The 20,682-nt window shown below is 38.8% G+C and overlaps 1 protein-coding gene across 1 annotated transcript in view; it reads right to left on the bottom strand.

The window, feature by feature from the left end:
* Positions 1-20,682, bottom strand: part of LOC121355929 (ras and Rab interactor 3-like) — a 152,724-nt gene that overhangs the window by 86,863 nt on the left and 45,179 nt on the right. The window contains exons 2-11 of the mRNA XM_041471814.1: positions 17,211-17,287; positions 15,939-16,013; positions 14,065-14,149; positions 13,258-13,361; positions 12,455-12,529; positions 11,425-11,450; positions 10,686-10,739; positions 9,510-9,652; positions 4,702-4,871; positions 2,627-2,771 (exon numbers count right to left, since the gene is read on the bottom strand). Of these exons, the coding sequence (XP_041327748.1) occupies positions 2,627-2,771; positions 4,702-4,871; positions 9,510-9,652; positions 10,686-10,739; positions 11,425-11,450; positions 12,455-12,529; positions 13,258-13,361; positions 14,065-14,149; positions 15,939-16,013; positions 17,211-17,287 (954 nt within the window). The remainder of the gene's footprint in view (positions 1-2,626; positions 2,772-4,701; positions 4,872-9,509; positions 9,653-10,685; positions 10,740-11,424; positions 11,451-12,454; positions 12,530-13,257; positions 13,362-14,064; positions 14,150-15,938; positions 16,014-17,210; positions 17,288-20,682) is intronic.

The raw sequence follows: 20,682 nt of genomic DNA, 5'->3' as shown, positions 1-20,682 counted from the left end.
TTTTTCAGGATGGGCCTGAACCACACCCACACTTGGGAGTGAATCTCTATGGATGTTTGACAAAGGGGATATATGCTGAAACAGTTTGGGGCTGTTTTCATGTAACAACTATATTCTCTATTTCTGCTTGCTAAAGCCCTACACTTATTGCTGAGCACTCCTGTTGACAGAGGATAAAAAAAGAACAAAATGCAAAAGATGCATTTTAAGATGCCAAATAATAATTTGTCATCAGATGAAACTAATTCAGAGATGAAAATTTATACTTCATTTACTTCTGTTTCAGAAAAAACCCCAAACTTGTTCTTGCAAAAGTATCTAGAATACGCAATTTGAAGAAAGAAAGTAAAATCCCAAATTAGGCTAAAGAACGTGACTACAAAACATCACAATAAAAGGGGTTGGGCCAACTCACAGCCATTGCAGTTGCAGCTCCTAAAATACAAGAGTGGATTTTTTGTCTAGGACACCACAACCAATTGAATTGGAAAGTCATATTGAAAACTGAAAGCCTGTTCTTCAGAGAACACTTTCCAGTACTGAAAAAATACATGAACTTCTGATCTTTAGAAAATATATGTGTCTTATTCCCAGCCTGAAAATACATCAAAGAAGACCTGAGGGGAGATTCTTGAAAATTCTCTGCAAACTACCTTTTCCCTGAAGCGAGTTTTAAATGTCCAGATTTTTTTAAGCTACTGATTGTGCCACAGTACTTAAACAACAGCAAAGCATAATGCTGGATCCTCACATTTCCACCAAACTTATTAAAGTGGAGCTTTGGAAAGCATAATGAAAGAATTCTCAGTCAGAATATATGAGTTGAGCAATGAGAATCCAGCCAACGGATAATCAACTCCAGACAACAAGGAGTGACTATACCTGAAGGTAATGATGAGGATTTTATACAATCACTTATTCACTTCTATGCAACTCTCTTGTGCTCATGTTGAACTTTTGCTCCATTCAGTATGAATCGAATCACCAGTGGTTCCACTCTGGCCTGTTAAACCTCACTTTATCTTTAAGGACTTTCTCAAAAATGCAGAAAAAATGCATTTAAAGAAGACCAGTGACATAAATAGTAACTTCCTCTTTAGTTCAAAGCAGTTTGTCTATTGTGAATGTCACACACTTGAAGCCCTAATATGAAATTTATCCATGTTTTATTCATAAAAAAGCTGCATGGAAAGTAAAAAGAAATACATGATTGAACTACCCTAATCAAAACTTGTATCCAAAAACTCGTTAAAAACCATCTCAGTTTCAAAGTCTTCTTTGCCAACACATGCAAGGGTGGTCAAGCTTCCACAGTGCTCATGGAAGCAGTGGAATCACTGTCAAAGGCAGCAGAGACGTGGTGCTCAGTAACTTGGGTTAGTGGTGGACATGGCAGCGCTGGGTTAACGCCTGCACTCAATAATCTCAGAGGGTTTTCCCAACCTTAATGATTCCAGGATTCAGCAATGTTTAGATTGTTTGGGGAGACATTTTTCCTTTTTAGAAGTTGTTTATTAGTTTCTGTTGTTATTATTACTATTATTATTATTACTACTGCTCTTATCATTAATGTGCTCATGTGCACAAGCATATTGCTGACCTGCATCCTGTTAGTTCACCACACAATAAAAATATTTTTTTCACTATCTCATGAATGAACAGAAGCTCATCTAATGGGCCTATCTTCAGTGAATTTGTTTGCTTCCATTCTTCACTCCAATCCATAACTGCTGACTGCAAGAAGCTCCTGTGGGAGCACAGTAACATAGGAAAACACAGTATCATCTAGTCTTCACACAGTATGCTCAACATTTGTTCAATCACAAACATCTCTTCTACAATGACAGCAACTGAAGAAATGGGATCACTAAGAAATTACATATAACACGTAAAATTCTTCTTTTTCACTGAATGTGGTGTTTATCCATGCCAAGCAATACTTATGTTAAACAGTAATTATGTGACAGACTACATGTCTGTGAGGGCTGATCTAATCTCTGCTGTCTAATGTCCAAAGCATCTGGACAGGAGTCAACCTGCAATGTGCCAAGGGCACCAGCACAAGAGGTTGGTTATACATAGCCCTTGACACCCAAGAATTTCCAAAAAATTTCAAAACGTGAATACTATTGCATACAGCTACACTAACAATTTTAAACACTTTCTGTCTCCCTAAATCTTTTTTAGTTTTCGTCCAAGAAGCCTCCCCCACTACACTCACTAAACCAATTTATTATGTATTTATACACCAAGGTGCCTCTGTCTTAGCAATCTCCAGCAAGTCATTATTAACTGCTGACTTCAAAATTACTTGTACTGCAGTGCTCATCAGGTCATTCTGACATATTTCAATATAAACTTCCCTTTCCTGTTTTCCCTTCACCTCTGGCAAATCAGCACTTCTAACATGGCTGTCCATGATGACTGGAAAACACTTTCCACAGATCTGCTTTTAGCCACCCACCCTCCAGCCCAGTTTTACTGTCAGCAAATTCATCCTTCAGACAGTCAAACCAATCCCTTTCCTCCTCTTGCCCCGCATATGTTGTCTTTCTTACAACCCAGACTTTGGCATTTAAATTATCTTCTTTTTCAGTAATATAAACATCTAGAAAGTAAGCCTTACCTGGCACTGAAAATGGAGTTAGACTGTCCTGTTCATTCTCCTCCTCTTGGTTTCCCACAGGGATGTTTCCATTTTCAATATTCTCTTGTCTCCTGTTCTGAAGTGCTTTGCTTGAGCCATTGGCAGATTGGATTAACCGCTGGCGCTGCAGTGTCAAAACACAAAACTGCCATAGTTCAGAAAGTATTTACTTTGTGACACCTGAGTTTTGCTCTTTGTCCAGCCCCAGTCACATGAGCCATGAAGTTTCTCCTCAAAGCTCTCCTTTCAGTCAACAACAAACCTGTCAGTGGCCTACCTGTCTTCAGCAGGCTTCACCAGGTCAACCATCCACTTCAAAATTACTGGCAGGAGTCTTTCAAGGCATGATGGAGAATGTTGTAACATTTGTTGTTCCACCCATGGTAGAACCAATGTGGTATTCTAAAGCACTTCTCACGCAACAGTTCCCACTCATACCAGCAACAGCACCATAACCAAACGGTAACACTCAAGACACCTCTGCACAATTGGAGTTGGCTTATGAAGGACTCATTATCCAGGATCTTTCTTCTCAGATCCAACTCTTCTCCCTCCTTCACAACTCCATTCACTGAGCTAAATTGGAACTTCCCATTTTTAATTTCAAAAGCAAGACTAATCCTTATTGCTCTTGTCTGGGTACATGAAGCTCATAATTGGCCCTGCAGGCATGTGTAAGAACTCCTGCAGTTCCAACACACAGTAAAACAATTACAAGAATAGGCTTTAAACATCAGTATATACACCCACTCATGCACTGGAGAATGTTAGATGCAGCAGTAAAGTTCTTACTTTTATAAAAAATAATTATTTTTAGTTCATTAGATGAGGTAATGCAGGGTTGAAAAGTGTTCTCTTCCTGACAAACTAGCAAATTCCTAAAAAGTGCTCTGAAATGTCTTGAAAAATAAAGTAACTGCACAACATGCAAAAAAATTTCTGAAAGCAATATCAACATACTCTAGTGAAAAAGAGAGAAAAATCCCATCTGAATACTTTGCAAAACTTGTGAATATATAAGAATACATAAGACCATATATTCAAAATGCTCAAGTTTAGAGAATGTTTTCTGCAGATGTTTAAAGTGCCAAGTATCAGCTTTCTACCCACACAGCCATTAAGAATTTTTCTCTGATCAATGAATTGACTTCAAGGATTACAGAGTCCACTGTCACCATGTGCGCTGTCTGATCTTCTACTCCTGACCATAACACCTGTCACTATTTTACTGTCAAACTGGATGTTTCTTACAAATACATTAATGGTGTTTTCTTTTATTGTGGAATTCATAAGGCTGGCTAAACACATGAACTGTGTTATGATGTTGAAATTTATTTACTTGCCAGAGTAAATACCTCTCATATTTGATATTGTGGGAGCAAACTATAAAATCCTGCCTTCATAAAACCCAAGGTAGGTAGGCCAAAGATTTCACCCCTAGTGCTTCAGCAAGTTCAGAACAGCCACATTTGCCGAGTCCTGCCACTAGCTGCAGGGTATGGAACAAGTAATATAGGCTCATGTCAATGTATCAAGTAAGAGAGAACTGAAACTGTCCAGGGCAGATGCCCCTCATGAAAATATTTCGGTCCATTTTTATTTTGGGTTGAGGACTACAGTGAATACTAAAGAGGTAGGCAAGTCTCTGAAGGGATCCTGAAGTGTTTATAATATAAGAGCAGTTTTTAAAATTTTTGGTTGCCTTGTCCATTATCCTTTTTTAACCTAACCATTTTTGTAATAATCAAAACCAATTCTTCTGCTATAAATAAAATCTAAATGTGCACACATGCACACATACACACACACACACTGAAGTAAACATCTTCTGTCAGGGAGATAAGGCAGTCCCTCTTTTTTGACTGCCCTCCCATTAAAACAGACAACATCACCAGCTGGGAATCAATCTTCAAATCTGTTCTCATATAGCTGCTTGAGAAACTCATAGTTCTCTCCCAGCCATAGGAACATGGGAGAACCTGAATTCCAGGGTCACCATGAGCACAGCTCTTTGGTAACCCCTCTGCCTCATGGTCATTTCCTAATGAACGTACCTCATTAATGATGAGTCGGCTTGCCATCCGCATTCTGGTGCGTGGTCCAAACTTATTCGTGATCATAATCCGTAATCCAGCTTCAGGAAACCGGTACTTGGGAGGGCTGGAGCAGATTATCTCATCCACCATCACAACACTGTTTTTGCCATACTGCTGTATTCCCTTAACTAATGATCACAATGGACAGAGTTAGCAGTGGTATTGACCCTACCATGCATCCCACCATCAAGAGTTGTGTCTTTTCAGGTCAGGTGGCAGAAACACTTATCTGAATGCCGGAATTTATGAGTGACTTTCCTTTAATATTTCTGCAGCCTGGTGTAACTCCTCATCAGTTGTGCGCTTTCTTTATGCTGGAAAGGGATTTCACTCTACTAAGGCAGCCACCAAGCCACTGTCAGATTAGTGGGAGCAGTTTTTCCCCAGCTGTTCATGCCGTAGCACCAGTTTTCTTTGCTTATGTCCCACTAGAGTTTTGTACCCTTTCTCTAGAAGTGTTTGCACTGTAGCAGTGTAGACAGCACTCCTGAAACCTCTAAAGCTATTCCATTGGATCAAGGTGCTGCACATGCAGGAGGCCCTAATGTTGTGCTCACTCCCTCTGGAAATCTTCACTTTACCTTCAGAGAGTATTACCAGTATCTCTCACATGAATAATTTGAAATTATTACAAGAATTGTCAAGAACAAATCTATGGTTCTGACTAACTAACAAAGTAAGCTTTTGTTAATATAAAGGAACCCATACCAAGATTACAAAGTTAACAAAATTCTACCATGTTAAGAACACGTAGAGACAAAATTTTATTGGGAATCAACACAAGTACAGGCAAGGACTTTAGGAGCTCACCAACAAACCAATATTCTCACAAATGCTACAGACTAGACACAGCAAGCAGAGCAAGGCTCAGCAGACAGGAGACATACCCATGTGGTGTTAGAAAGCAGGGCAGGAAATACATACATGACTATAATAAATATTAATTATTACATATAATAATATGTACAGAAAAAAAATCTTTGCTGCTTGTTTTCTGCTTTGCTTAGCTTGGCCTCCCCCTCTCCCTCCCATTTTGTATTGTTACTTACATTAGGAAGAGGAGGAGAATTTAGGAGGTAGAAGTGAAAGATAATTAGTGCATGGCTCCAGTCAGGAAGCAAAGGAAATCTAAGAAAACATTTAACTCAAACAATGGAATTAAAATGGACCTGTTCTAAACACACAGAAGCTTATATTGCTACTCTTTTGCATTGTTACAGTGTTGAATATTTTTGTTTTTTCAGGAAGGCTGTATGCATCTAAGTCACATCATGCAATAAAGGCTTTGCTGTCTCAAGCATCTTCTAGCGTATTTGCAGTTGAAGAAATACATTCTCCATAATGATTCAAGAAAAAACAGCAAGCCTGTAAATCACCAATAAACATCTGCAACTTTCACCCTTCCAAGCATTTGAGTGTCTTGCCTTGTTTCACTAAAATGGGTTCTGTGAGTACACTGGGGTCACCTGAAGTGTCATAAATATAAGATCTCTGGTTTCACAAAGAAATGTGCCCTACTCAAAGAATCCACTCTGGAGTCTTGCTTGCAGCTTAACATCTCTCATACTGAATAGAACTAGTAGTAACTTTACATTTGATAAATGTAAAGGAGCAATTATCCTCCTCCATCCCAACATGTAAACCAAATTAACCTTGCTGAGTACTGTGGCTGATGATGCAAATAAGGAGCACATCCACTCCACTGACTCTTGGAGTGTGGCAGCTTTTATGTGAAGGAATATACAGCCAGACAGATTTCCTAGGAATCAGTCCTCACAGAATTGGACTCAACCACATAAACCTAATATTTGCTTTAGCTAAAGAAAAGTACATGTTTGACAGCAATGCTGGTAAGGACAAAAAGGCCTTATATTAACAGTCTCATCAGATTAACTGCTCCTAAGTGAGTTCCAGAGAATTAACCAAAATACTTCATCTTACAGTGACATGAAAAACATGGGAGCACTGCAGTTACTCTGAAACTGTTTCTTAGAGCCCTACGAAGACAGTAAGCAAACACTCAGCTTTGATAAAAGTATCATAATTAAAAACACAACGCTGATGTAGAATACCTCATAGTAAATATATATTTAAGTACCGCAGCTATTCTGACATGCTGTGGCCCATTCCTCTTATTATATTCATTATTTTCAGTATGACTCCCTGTAAAAAACAACATACCTTAGCCCCATATGGTATGGACTCCACCTGAAAGTTGTTTTAAGAAATGTGAAAAGGAGAAAAGCCTTTTGCACTTCTCCTTGGTGATAATCCTTATAGAAAAACTCTACTGAGAACAGCTTTTCTTTCCAACAAACTTACTGCTCACCAGCAAATGTTCAGCACCAACAACCCTGTCAAAATCAACAAAAAGCTTCTTGATGACTTTAGCTCTGAAACCCAGTCCCTCAGAAACCTGCTTTTATCCAAATTTTAGGTTTCACGCAGGGGTCAAACCATGCCACCTGGTGGAAATTTGGGTCAACACAATAAAAGTCAAGGATAATACACATTTGTACTTTGAAAATTGGAGCAGTATTGACAAAGTACATCTAGTTTGCCTTTACCTGTGTGTGCAGAACTCACCCTTGAAATGAAATTTTTCTTATGGTGAAAATCTCCCCTTTTTCTTTCTGAAACTTGAGTGATGAAAGGTTTTATATTGTACCACAGGAAGCTCTTGAAAGTAATGAAACTTACAAGCATGAAAGAGCTTTACAGGGTTATACCTTTTACCTGCACCCTGAGCAACAGACTGTCCTTGCTAGAAACAGGGTTCCTCACCAAAGCAACTATTCCTCCACAGGAGGTAATCAGGCTTTCCTCCTGTGGAAAATCAGATTAAGGTCAAACCTACACCTTGGTGAAGCCAAGGGAGGTTTTTTGGTGGATCCTCAAACTGTTAACCAGCGCAAGGCAGAGGCCAGCCCCAGTTCTCTCCTTGCTATTAGCAGTGCTCCTTTCTGAAAGCTGCTGCTGGGGAAAATGCAGCTCAGCTTGTGAAGCCAGCATGTGTCAACTTAGACTGATGGGTCATGGCATATTTTGAGGGAACAGGAGGGAAGAAGCTAGAGGCAGCCATGTGACAGCTTTCTAGGACAGCATCTCGACACGTAGAGCAGTTAGGCTAACACTGCCATCCTCCCCTCCCACTGCTCACTCCAAATCCTTAATCTCTTTCTGTACTTTCTCAGACACGTTTGCATGTGACAGTATCTACACTCTGGCTCTTTGAACAACTGTCCCTCCAATGCAGCAGGTATTTGTGTAATGAGTGCTGGAGAAGGCAAAGGGAATCTGACTGAAACTGCAGTATCAGCACATCTTTGAGGCAAAATCAGAAAAGAAATCTCATGTGGACAGTTGCTAGTGGAGCTTTCTTACTTTTTTCCTGCAGGTTCTTCAGAAGCATTCAATAATCTACACATTTCCTTGAAAAGGAAACAGATGGACAGGCAAGTAGTCTGTGCTATCATCTCTTTACCACAAGGGCTAGAGAGGAGAGCCTGCTGGGAGAGGATATCAGAACCCAACAAGTTCCTCAAAACTAAAAACCACTAGTATCTGTGGTGTTTAACTGGGTTACCCTTTTTCCATGTCTCCACTTGAATACAGGAAGCATCTGTGGAACCTTGCATGGACACAAATCCACGTGAAAGTGACAGACCTCACTATATCAGAGCCAATGCTCCCAAAAATTTATTATAAAATGAGATGAAAGTATTTCAAAGTCACCATCATTTAATTATGCTACAATGTCCTGTGAGAAATAATTTTAAGTTAGCATTGTCTAAACACCTTATCTAGGATGAGAGTAGCAGTGTGCTGTCACTGAATAAACCTATACCTACCTTATGGTAGGTATACCTCTAGGTATAGTTACCAATATCTACCTTAAAGAAATGCCAGCCTAAACAGTAAAAGCAGAAAAGAGTGGGAATCTCTGAGTCAGCCTCTAAGTTCCTGTTTGGCATTATTTGTGGGATCTTTCCAATGCTACCAACATTGCTGATGAGCTCAGCCTCTTAGAATGGGAGATGTGTGCAAAGAACAAAGTGAGGAGTCCTCACTTGTTAAGGGCAGTCCAACTGCTCACTAAACTACATGGTTTCTGCTTTGAAAGTGGAATGATTTTCCTCTATAGAGAAAAGAGAGAAGGGAAGAGAAGAGAGATAAGACAAAGATAAAAACAGGCTTAGAAAACAAGCCAAAAATACCCAGGTATTTTTGCTTACTTTCAGTACCACAAGCTGGATATCACCTTCTTTCCTTTATGACAAAGACACAAATAGCAAAGAACCTGCATTTTTCAATTTTACATGTGTATCTGGTGATGTATACAGACTATTTAGGCATATAAAACCCAGTCTTCTGAGGATCTGAACTCAACATGTAACCCCCTCTTGCCCACTGATCTGCCCATGTCCTTTCCTTCAACATCCACGTCTCAACTTCTCATTCCAAACTAATTTTTGAAGTGAAAATTGCTTTCTTCTTGGTTAAAAAAATGTATTTCTTTCACAATGTAGCTCATCACTGAACAGGAGATAAAAAGGGAGAAAAATTGCCAATGTGCAAAGCAGCTTGTTTTCAGAATATAGGAAAAAAAATCTTTTTTTTTTTTTTAATGTGGCAATCTGACTGCTGAATTATCCAGTTAACTCTGCTTATGATTGAACAGTGACACTGTTTTGATCTGCATAAAAGAAATAAAAAAGATATCCTGTGAACTACTCTTTTTCCAAGTCCTGTCTGCTCAGCCTTACCTTTCCATAGTAATGGAATGGATGGGTCATCACAACTAGAGGCATAACATTTATTACCATCTTCCAGCTCATTGTTGACTGTGTCACCATTTCCAACATTCTTGCTTTTAAGGGTGAAGAAATTTTGCATCCTCACATTGTACCTGAAAGTGCAAAGAAAAGGTCTCTAAAAAAGCTGGATTTTTGCATTTTCTTGGCAAACTTTAAAACCACCTGATAACAACTTATGCAGGCAAGCAGTAAAGCCTAGACTCATGTTCTCTGACAATTCATAGCAAGTGAAGAGAAAGGACTGTTCAACTCAGTGGCAAGCTGATAGGAAAGCAAGGACTGCACCTGTATCTGGTGACATACAGCAAACTGCAAAAAGGCACTAGAGCAGATTCAGTGAAGGCAAAACACTGGAGCTGTTGACTTTGGAGCCAGGACATTCACTATACAGCAGCTTCTTTCCTCCTGCATCAGCTCACAATTCAGTTCACTGTTTCTTTCAGTACTCTGTTCCCTGTGGGAGGGTTCTTGAGCATTTCTGGGACTGCTGACCATACCCTTCTAAAGACAGAATACATCTATCTTAGCACTAGGGTGGGACCTAAGAGGGCTGTCAATGAGCTCTGCTAAGACTTGATGTAGAAGAAAAGGGAGTTCCAACAGGGTGATTTGTGAGTGGAGGGCACCAAGGGATCTAAGTCTACGCACCTTGTAATAGAAGGGTGGACTCAGAGACACCTGCAGTAACAGTGAGCCCTCTGACTCTCCTGTCAGAGGCAGTGACACAACAGAAAAAGATGTCAGTGAACAACCTGCTTAGGACTCTATCTAATGTTCCTTGACCTCATTCTCCAGGGAGTACAAAATATGTATAGAGCTGACACGATGTGCGTTTACAATCCAGAGTCCCTGCAAACTTTTCATATACACCTTTGTATAAATGACATTTTTCTCCACTTTTTTTGAAAGCTACTTTACCTCTGTGCACTATGAAAAGGACGCATGTGTTTCCTGATGATTAAGCACAAACCTAGAATTAAATTGGTTAAGCATAAAACCCAACAGATCTAACAGAGAAACATGACTGGCTGTATTGCCCTCAAGGCAGAAGGCCAGGGACTAAACAAGACCAAAAGAATGATGGTCAGTTAACATCTAAAGGGTGCAGTAAGGAGACGTACTTACTTCATTATAAGTATGTAGAATGAATACATAATGATGAGTACAAGGCTTTCCCACCTCAAAAAGACAGAAAGAAGTGTTAGAAGGCCATTCAAACAGCTGTATGCTTTACAAGTTTTATGTAGGAGTGCACCTTAAACATCTGGTACAAGTCACATTTGTGCACACAGGACTCACATCATTAAGATTAGATGGTGTCTCAGCAGAATGAGAAGGGAAGTAGACTCTCAAGTTCCAATAAACATGCAAATAGAATGCAATGCATGTATTTCAGAAATGTGCTATGCAGACTGAAATCACATCTACCCTCTGGGCACCATAACACCAAGGCCTTTTGCAATTCAGTGCTGAAGCACAGGCCAGGCACTCTGAGAGCACTGTTAGAAGGTGTCTATGATCTTCCACTAGGATTCACATTGGAATGTTCATTGGAACACCTGGCATCCCCACAAATATTAACAGTCAGAATCAGAGCAGAAGAGTTTTGGTTACCCTCTCTGTACATGGGAAACTTCGGGCCTTGCACAGAGCCTATGTACATCCTTAATGTTTCCTGGTTTTCTTTTAGTTTTCCGTGACCATCATAAAAACTAAGCCCAAACAAAATACATAGGATTTTCTAAGTGTTCAATCCAGCTCATACTCTCAGGGTGTAGAATGAAAGTCAGTTACACTACAACTCTATTTACTGGTGAGCCTCATGGCAAATACAGAACTGCACGGAATAATTTACACAACTTACCATTCTATTTTCTCATCATATATGAACTAGAAGAGGGAAAAAAAGGAAACACATAAATGACTATTTCTTTGATCTATCTCAAACAACAGTCAAATTTGTTCAGCAAGTATCAGCCATATCTAGACAGACGTACTCAAGTCTTGACCCTTCCTAACCAGAACTTCCACTGTATGGATTGTGCCCCTCACAAAACACAAACCTTGTGAACAAGGCCTGGATCTCTGTCAGTGGCTGTTTTAAGAACTGTTTAGGGAAATGGTGCAAGCGTGTGAAAGTCAGACAGATATGTACTCGTGTACCCACGTGCTATGTTGTGCAAATGACAGCAAAGTCACTTATTCCAAAAAACCTAAACTCTTGAGTCCTTCTAACAGCTAGACTAGTTTTAGCAGAACAGGCAGCTGTTTTACTTCTCCTCTTGGGTCAAGTGGTCACACACATTTTACTCCATCCTGTGTAACTGCTGCTACTGAATACACAGCTAGTGATTCACTTGCATTACAAAATACAGACTAAGTGCATTCTTCCCTGCCTTGCCACCAGACATATTAAATGTGTACATTCAGGAACTACTACACTGCTCTAGATGAACAAAGTGGTATTTCCCCTGTGTTCTACATGGATAAACTTACCCAGAATCAGAAATAAAATTACTGAGTAGAAGCAAGAAACAGCCACCTTCTCTATTTAAAACAGATGTGTAGCTCAAAATTTTTCACCTCCACAACAAGCAGTCTCCTAGGTCTGAGGAGGGTTCTATCTGCACTGCATAACAGTATCCTACTGGCCTGCAGAACTTTACAAACCCTAGGTACAAAATCAATGGACACTGAAGGATATGGTGGGCACATATTCCATGGGGCTGTATGAAATTTTCACATTTATACAACATTGTGGAGCACAGCTCTCACTTCCAGATGCCACTAGAGCTAGCTAGGAAAATAATTATTTACCAGTGTGTATAGTGAGCAGGCTGGTCCACTAAGAAATAAAGCAATGAAACACAGTAACCAATAAGAGAGCTACTTACCACAATAAGTACGATCACAGATATTGTGTAGTATACAGAATCCCGGAACACTGCCCACTGGGTGAGACAAACCACCTGAAAAACACCACACCTCCAGCCAACTAAAATATGGGATTTCAAAAACAAACAAAAAGGCCCCTATCTTAAAATAACTTAGGTGTGTGAGCAGAGTAATTATTATTACTAGCAACCATGCTGAAACCAAATGCAATTTTATGTTACAATGAAAACGTATCAGTCTGTTAGACAATGGATCTAAAATAAGTATCAGTTATAAAAATCATATAGAAACTTCCATTATTGAAATACATTTCTTACTAAAGATACTTGATTTGGTCATAATTTCAATTGTAAAGTAAAATTCATTGTACTGCAGCAAATCAATTGTTTCTCGTTCCTTTTATCCGTGGATACATTGGACTTACTCCCTGAAAAAATATGATAAAGGGTTTGACCATCTATTGAGTAAATGGAGCAAATCTCATGCTTGTGTCCCAGATTCTTTGACTGTCCTCAGTATCAGGAAGGATCAGCAGATGACAATGATAAGTTTACAGTAAACACAGTATTGTATGAAGAGGAAACAGTTTTCTCTGTATGCTACATGTTCAGAGTGCTGACACTACAGCTGAACTTTTTGGAAACAGTCACTATTTGTAAAGCATTTGTAAATTCTTTCAAATCTTTGAGGTTTTTCACAATGCCATTTTTGTCTGTGATTTTGTCTTTTTTTTTAATATATGCTCATGGAAACCCCTAAATTGTAAGCAATTGAACTATGTAAAGACAAATATCTTACTAACCTGTCCTGCAAACAGTCCACAGACACCAACAATGCAGAGGATGTTGAAAACTGCTGAACCAACAATGGTCCCAACTCCTACATCTCCATGAGTGATAAATACACCTGCAGAGGGAGAAAAACATACATAACTACCTCTGTAATTTAATTTTCAGTCACTCACAACATGTACTACTTGTGAAATAGAGACTGTTTCAAAGATTAACCAAAACACGTTTCATAATAAGGCTCACTTCTCTGTGTAATAATTTGTGCTTTTAGTCTAGCTAGCAGCTCCCCAGCTGAGGCTTAGAATCTCTACATATATACTGTTAGTAAATGATTTCTTAATTAGTTAGTTCAACAGTAAGTTCTGTTTCACAGCTTAGTTTTCAGCTCTGTCACATCCCTCAACCTGCTGGCCACACTGCTTCTGGTGCAGCCCAGGATACAGTTGGTTTTCTGGGCTGCAAGTGCACACTGGCTGCACAGTGACAGATCATGATGAGCTCATCATCCAACACCCCCAAGTCTTTCTCCTCAGAGCTGCTCTTAATCTGTTTCCAAATATATCAAATTACTTCTCAAGGGACTTCAATAAATCTCTTCTCTTGCATCCTGTGCTCAGAATCAGACATTCCTCTCTGTGTTTTGAGAGAAGACTCACATTTTCATGAGATATTTTGAGTAGTTAATGATACCATGAATCACAGACTGGCTGACAGCCGCAATTGCTGATTATAAATTGTCAGAAGAATGGGTACCTGTGCTTCATCTGCTGCTGATTTTTTTAACAGATCTCAAAAAAGCTTGTGTGTGGGCTCCATACCTATAACAGATGCAAACAGTTCTGGGGTGGAGCTCCCTGCTGCCATGAAGGTGGCTCCAGCAACATCTTCACTCAAATGTAGTTTCTAGAAGAAAACAATTGGTAATTTCAGCACAGCTATTGTATTTACATTGTGGAGTTCTACAGCTATATATGTAAATGAATAGCCAATTGTGGCTTACATGGAGCTGCTTAAAGAAAAGTATCTCTGCACATTCAAAAGGATTGTAAACATTTCAAATTGTTTTCATTTATTTAGTTCTGTAACTCTAAATACAGTCATTCAATTCCCAACTCTTTGGGCTTCTAAAATTCAAAAATGAAAACCAGTAACAGAAAAATACAACCTTTGTGAATAAATCCTACAAACAGCAGGTTTGATTCTGGCTTCACTTTTCAACCGTGTTAATCAAAAGTGAGTCCGCTGACACAGATAAAATTAGTCCTGTTAGACACAGAGAAGGCTGTGTATGGTAGAGAGATCTATTTTTATGATGGCATCTCTTAAGCTCTAATAGGATATAGGTAACTTAGAATTCTCAAACCAGCAAAAACACGTGCAGGTCCACAAGTGGGTTGCATCAATTTAGCAGTCTTAAGATCTTTCCCTTGAACTATAAACACGGTTTTATGGAGGAGTTGGGTTTTTTTTCCTTTTTGAGAGTCTCTAGTAGACTTTAGTACATAATCTTTAGTACACAATTTTTCTTTCAAGGATAGAAAAGTAACTAGTGACAAAAGGAGAAGTTTAAAAATCCTGTATTTTTCAAGCAGTTTGCCTGAAAACATCTTAACATCCTACACATCTTGACAAAACATAAACACAAATATGATCTATTACCAGTCACACTGCTGCAGGTGCTCAAACCTAAGTGTGCTATCTGAACTCTAGGTAGCTGTTTAAATGTTCAGCAGAATGTGAGATAAAATGTAAAGATTTTATGAAGGATCAGTAACCAGTAATTGGTACAACCAACTGATATAGCTTAAAATATGGTGTCTAAGGTGCATGCTGAATACTGAACATCTGGAAAGGGAAAGAAAGATCCCAACTGAGTATTTTACTATTCCCTTATTATTCTATTTGTTCTTCTACTGATGAGCGTAAGCTTACAACTCTGAGTAACACCAACAGGTATTTAGTACATTTAGCAACAGGAAAAAAGACTTTTATACTAGCTACAAAAAACCCCCAGGAGTATTTCAGAAAATGGTCACTCTTATTTTGCTTAAAAGCAAAGGAGATGAGATTTTCATTTTGTGTTTAAAAAGGAGTTAAAATCTACATTTGTACTATGTATTTATTTTGTTCACCAAAATCATACTCAACACACCATTTACTTGTCGTGTATAAATTCTACTGTGTCACAGTCAACTAAATTCTGCAAAATTTTCTCAAAAATTAGGTAAAGCCATTATGCTACTTTTTTTTTTGCATATAAAATTTGTATTCTGATTCCATATCCAAGGTACATACTTTTCTCATACATTTTCACTTTTTTCCATTTTATACTAGGACCATATATACTTCCTTTCTCCTTGTTGACACAGTGGTAGATGTGCAATAAGATTTGCATAGCCACCACATTAATTTTTCTATCTATGACATCTTTCCTCAAGTTACTTTTTAAAAAAGGAGTACAATAATAAATCCAACCCATCCATAACCAATACCTCTTCTAGTTACATGCCTCAGGTATTTAAGAGTGGGTTTTGCCATCTGATCTCATTAAATCTTTTATTTTTTTCTGCTTGAGTGTGGCCAGAGAAACAAGTGTGCACAGACCACTGGTTCATTTTTTTGATGGAAAATAATATCTCTAAATAATATTCTCTAAATAGTTTTCTAGAAGTGATAATGTTCATTAACATACCTCACAAATTTTCTCTAAGGATGGAACAAAGAAGTCATCACATACTATGGCCAAAGCGTAAAACATGTAAAGAGCCTGTAAAGAAAATAAATTTAAGGAATACTTTACATTTTTTCTGTATGTAAAAAGAGGAAGAAAGGTAATGCTACCTTTATTCAAACTAGCAGAAATATATAGCTTCACTTTTTATTTCATTCCAAATACAAATCTCCCTGTTGATAAATTTATGACACAAAACCGTATTTTTGAATGTTAGATCTCATTTGAAACATTTGTCAGACCCTAAAATATGAAAGGTACCATACTTTAACAGAACAGGATGCCACAACAGATTTCATATAATGAAAAGCAACAGGTAAAGCTACAAAGTTATATAGTCATCCTCTGTATTTTTAACTAATTATCAGACCAAGTAATTAAATAGAAAGTAAAACCAGGCTGATTAACAACACTCAGAAAATATTTACACCTGGAAATAAGTGGACCCTGGCCATGGATCACTGCACCAAGATGTTTAGATATGATCCTGGTTCCCTGCACACGTGTGATTCTCCCACTATCTTACGCAGCTTTATGTGCTGTGCCCATGCAGTGGGCTTGATCCTGCTGCTGTCCATCAAACAGAACTCCTTTATACTTTACTTTCCCTGAACTGGGAATGAAAAACTGGAGCCTGCAGGCCTCACTTGCTTTGTTTTTTTAATACAATAGAAAATAAAATTCCACATTATATTTTCTGTATTTCTTCAGGGTTGGTTTGGGTTTTTTAAAATTATAACTGCATCTATTGCATAGAGGCACAAAAGAAAAGAAAGAGCCTCAAGAAACTTCCAAATCATGCTCAATGTCATGAATGAAGAAATCCCAAACTCTGTCAATATAACATGAAATACAAGTCATGTGATCCATTCTGCCAGGATTTTATCTCCAAGAGGATGAATGCATAGGTACTGCAAATTCGGACTTGCATCCTTTTCTTAAATCATGAAGTCATAGAATCATTTAGATTGGAAAAGACCCTTAAGATCATCAAGCTCAACTGTTAATCCAACTATACCAAGTCCACCACTATACCATGTCCCCAAGGTGTTACCTTTTAAGAAATTGTACTAATATAGATGTATTAAAAATACTCAAATCGAAGTTTTAAGACTTGTTGATATATACAGAACTCTACTAAGTAAGGTCACTATGATGATTAATATTAACAAATAAAACACAATAAGCAGCATAAAAGGAAAACAAAATTGAAGCACAGTAGAAAAAACTTACAGCAATGATATGAAGCAGAATTCCTCCTTGCTGACGTTCTTTATTTGTAAATATATCTTCAGGAAACTCATTAATGGCTGAAAGAAAAACATACTTTTTTCTTAAAAAATGTACACAGCACATATAAAAGGAAGAATGAAAAGTAGGGAAGCATCTGCAGAAACATATGACCAAACATAAGTGCCTCTTCTGATGTATTATATCACAGCTTGCCATTTCAGAATTTCTTTAGTGCTCTGTAGTTTTGAGACATTCTGTAATCACAGTTGACACTCTTACAGAAACACAGTACAGGATAATTCACAGACTACTGGTCAAGATGCAGCACTCTAATTCTTTATTCTATTTTATACGTTTTATAAACATTTTAAGATGCCAACGGAAGCATATATGCATGTAACAGCCAAGTAGGTTCCTTGTAGTAATACATTGCTAGATATAGTAATATAGTAATATCTAGTATAATAAAATACCATTCCCTCCATGTAATATAATTTCCTCCATGAGAGGGGAATACCTTTCTGGAATAATACTGAAATACCATCAACTTTAAGAACTTATTGTCAGTTACATTAACTGACAAAAGCAAAATTTTTCAGAGAATTTATTCCCTACCACATGAAATCATGTATGGTAAAAAATTAGTAAGCACACAAGGCATGTGTTTTTTAATAAATTCTGCCTATTAAAAAACTAATATTATCTGAAGTAACTATTAGTAACTAAAAATGCATTAAGGAAACTTCCTTAATGGAAGGGAAGTGGGAGAAAGGACCCAGATCTACAGCTGCTTCCACAATATGGTTGTTCTTACATCACTGGCTGAAATACCATGCCCATGTGGATGTATTCAGGACACACACACCATTCACACTGCAAGCCCCATTTTGTCCTCTATCTCCTCCGGCTCCTTCTCACAATGCGGCTGTGAGAACACACACAGGACAGCAAAGCACAGAGCCTTGGTCTGAGTCTCCAGCAACGCTAACAGGACCCTGCACACGAGGCACATCCTGCCACACAATTGGATGCAGAGGTGTGCAGCTCCCATCACAGGTGTTTGTGCCAGAAGTGCCATCCCCTTACTGCCACCACATGGCAGAAGGAATATATCCCTGCTCCCCGTCTTGGCAAACTGGATGTGTCATCTGGGAAGCTATTACCTACCTGGTAATCTCATTCAGATGACTGTATAATATTTCACAGCACAATGTTAAAATGGTTAAGTTAGTATACACCGAAGTTTTAAGAAGCATGAATTTAAATCACCATTTTTCTAATCTTTCTAAGGTGACTTTACTTCTGTGAAGTTAATACCAAATAGGAAATCAGAAGTCCCAAGGACATCAAAGGTAAGAGCCAGAAAATAAAAACGAGTGTAGGCATCTAATCACAAAACAAAAGCAAAGCAGCTTCACTGCAAACTGCCTTGCTTCATAGACAGTGATAACAGTATATCCTGGTGATAACAGCATTAGTAATAAATAACTACTTGTAATAAACACCTGCTTGTCTCACAGAGGTAATACTACATGAACTAACATGAAGACAGCTTTTCTCAAAGATAATGCTCCTCTCTACAAAGAACTTATGGTGTGCATTTTTTCTCACAACGAGACAATTCAAAATCTTCTATAAAAGTCAGAGAAATTAAACACAGCTCTGTAGCTTGGTAGGCAAGATTTCTTCCTTAATGAAACGGCCATCTACCAGTGAGTTCTAAGGTACAGTATGGAGTTTTACTCTATCAACATTTGCTGTCTTTATGGTTTATTATCCAAATAATCACAAAAGTCACGCAGAATTGGTTTAACAATCATCTATAAATTCTGTATACCTTATCTACATGCACTGTTCTTTATTTGCTAGCTGTATCATGGCTTTAGTATCTTAAACTATTTATTTTTCTTACCTACTGCTGTGATAACCTGGCTTCTCAGGGAAAAGCTGTTTGGATTCCCATGGGTCCTTTTCTAGGCCTGGGAATTCAACAACACTTAACTGAAGGGGGCAGTGGCACTCCCTCATCTGTATAAGCTCACAGAGGGGAATATAACATTATCAGAGTCTGCCCTCGTGGTACAACCTGATACGTGTGCACAGCAAGGCACTGCTCTGCTTCACACAGAGATATTTTCTCATGTATGGGAGATGGAGTTATCTGTCTGCCTGAGTGGGAGCTACATCTCCTTGGTTTCTACTGAAAAGAGACAGAACAGATGGGAGAAGGAGATTAAATGAAGAGCAGTACATCTAATGGGGCTAACCTTTGCCAAAAAAAGGAGGGGAATATACACCCATCATCTTAAAACCAGATAGAAATGCAAAAATATTTATCCTGCTGGTACTGCTGCAAACTCATGGGTCCTGCAGCTCATCTTATCCAGCACAGATCTCAGGAGGAAGGGAGAGCACCAAGAAAACCAAGTCTGTATTGAAATTGCTATCAATCTGCAGCTGGTTCCCTCTCTCCAATGATTAAATGAGTGGGGAAACAAGAGCACCTTATCCAGTTACAACTTGGAGGGGACGCCACCGCCTTTTTCTCTGAGTCATGGACATTAAAAAAATCCTTGATTATGGCATGACAGAAAGCATGATTCACCTTTGATAAAAAGCTCTGGCTGAGCTGTCTCTGGCTAAAGAGCTATACAAGGCATGCAAAGAGCATGCCTCAGAACAGAATACAAGCGCAGCTGCACAGCATAAGCTGCCTGCTTGGCTCCGGAGCAAAGAGCTGGCACAAAGCAGCTGGGGCAACCCCGGCATGCCTGTGACACCTGCCCTGACGTAGGCTGTTAGCAGATTAATTCTGGGTACCCTGAGAGCATTGTTCCCACATGCCCTACCCATATCCTGACAGGCAGGCTGCCAATGAAACGAAGTTTTAGAATCCCCTAAGCCTGACAACCATCTCAACAACCACGTGGATCTGTGGTTTTATAACCTGCCTTGACATGTGATTTCTTCACCTTATTAGCAGTTGATTTACTCGCAACAAACATGCCAAGTCTTAACACCTGCTAAGTGTTCAATCCTGCTACAACTCTTAAGGTTTTTCCTGAGAGGGAAAATGGATCTGGAGATTTTTGAAGGCTATGTGCAATCAGCTCTGCCCCTGCAGGAAGGGGGTTAGGCACATGATGTACACAAAAGCTCAATGCCCCTTTTAATGCCTACATCCTACTCCTCTGTCCCTTCAGGCCTTGTTACAGCTACAGACTGCAATGCTACCCCTTCACCCTGGCACTCAGGGACTGATGATATCAGACTCACCGAGAACAGATGTGTAAGGGGATGAAGGACAGACAGAAGACATAATCACATACCTCCACTTTTACCCCTTCAATAATCATATTCACAAGCTAGTTTGAATACTTAAAGTTTGTGTCATTCGTATAAGCACTGCAAACAGCTTCAGGCACCTCTGCACTAAAGTATATTTCTGCTTGTGGGCAATTCCCTTCTCACA

This window comes from Pyrgilauda ruficollis, unplaced genomic scaffold (genome assembly GCF_017590135.1).
Source record: "Pyrgilauda ruficollis isolate IOZ18807 unplaced genomic scaffold, ASM1759013v1 scaffold28, whole genome shotgun sequence".
Taxonomy (NCBI): domain Eukaryota; kingdom Metazoa; phylum Chordata; class Aves; order Passeriformes; family Passeridae; genus Pyrgilauda; species Pyrgilauda ruficollis.
The sequence above is the reverse complement of the archived record's forward strand: the minus strand, read 5'-3'. Positions and strand labels throughout refer to the sequence as shown.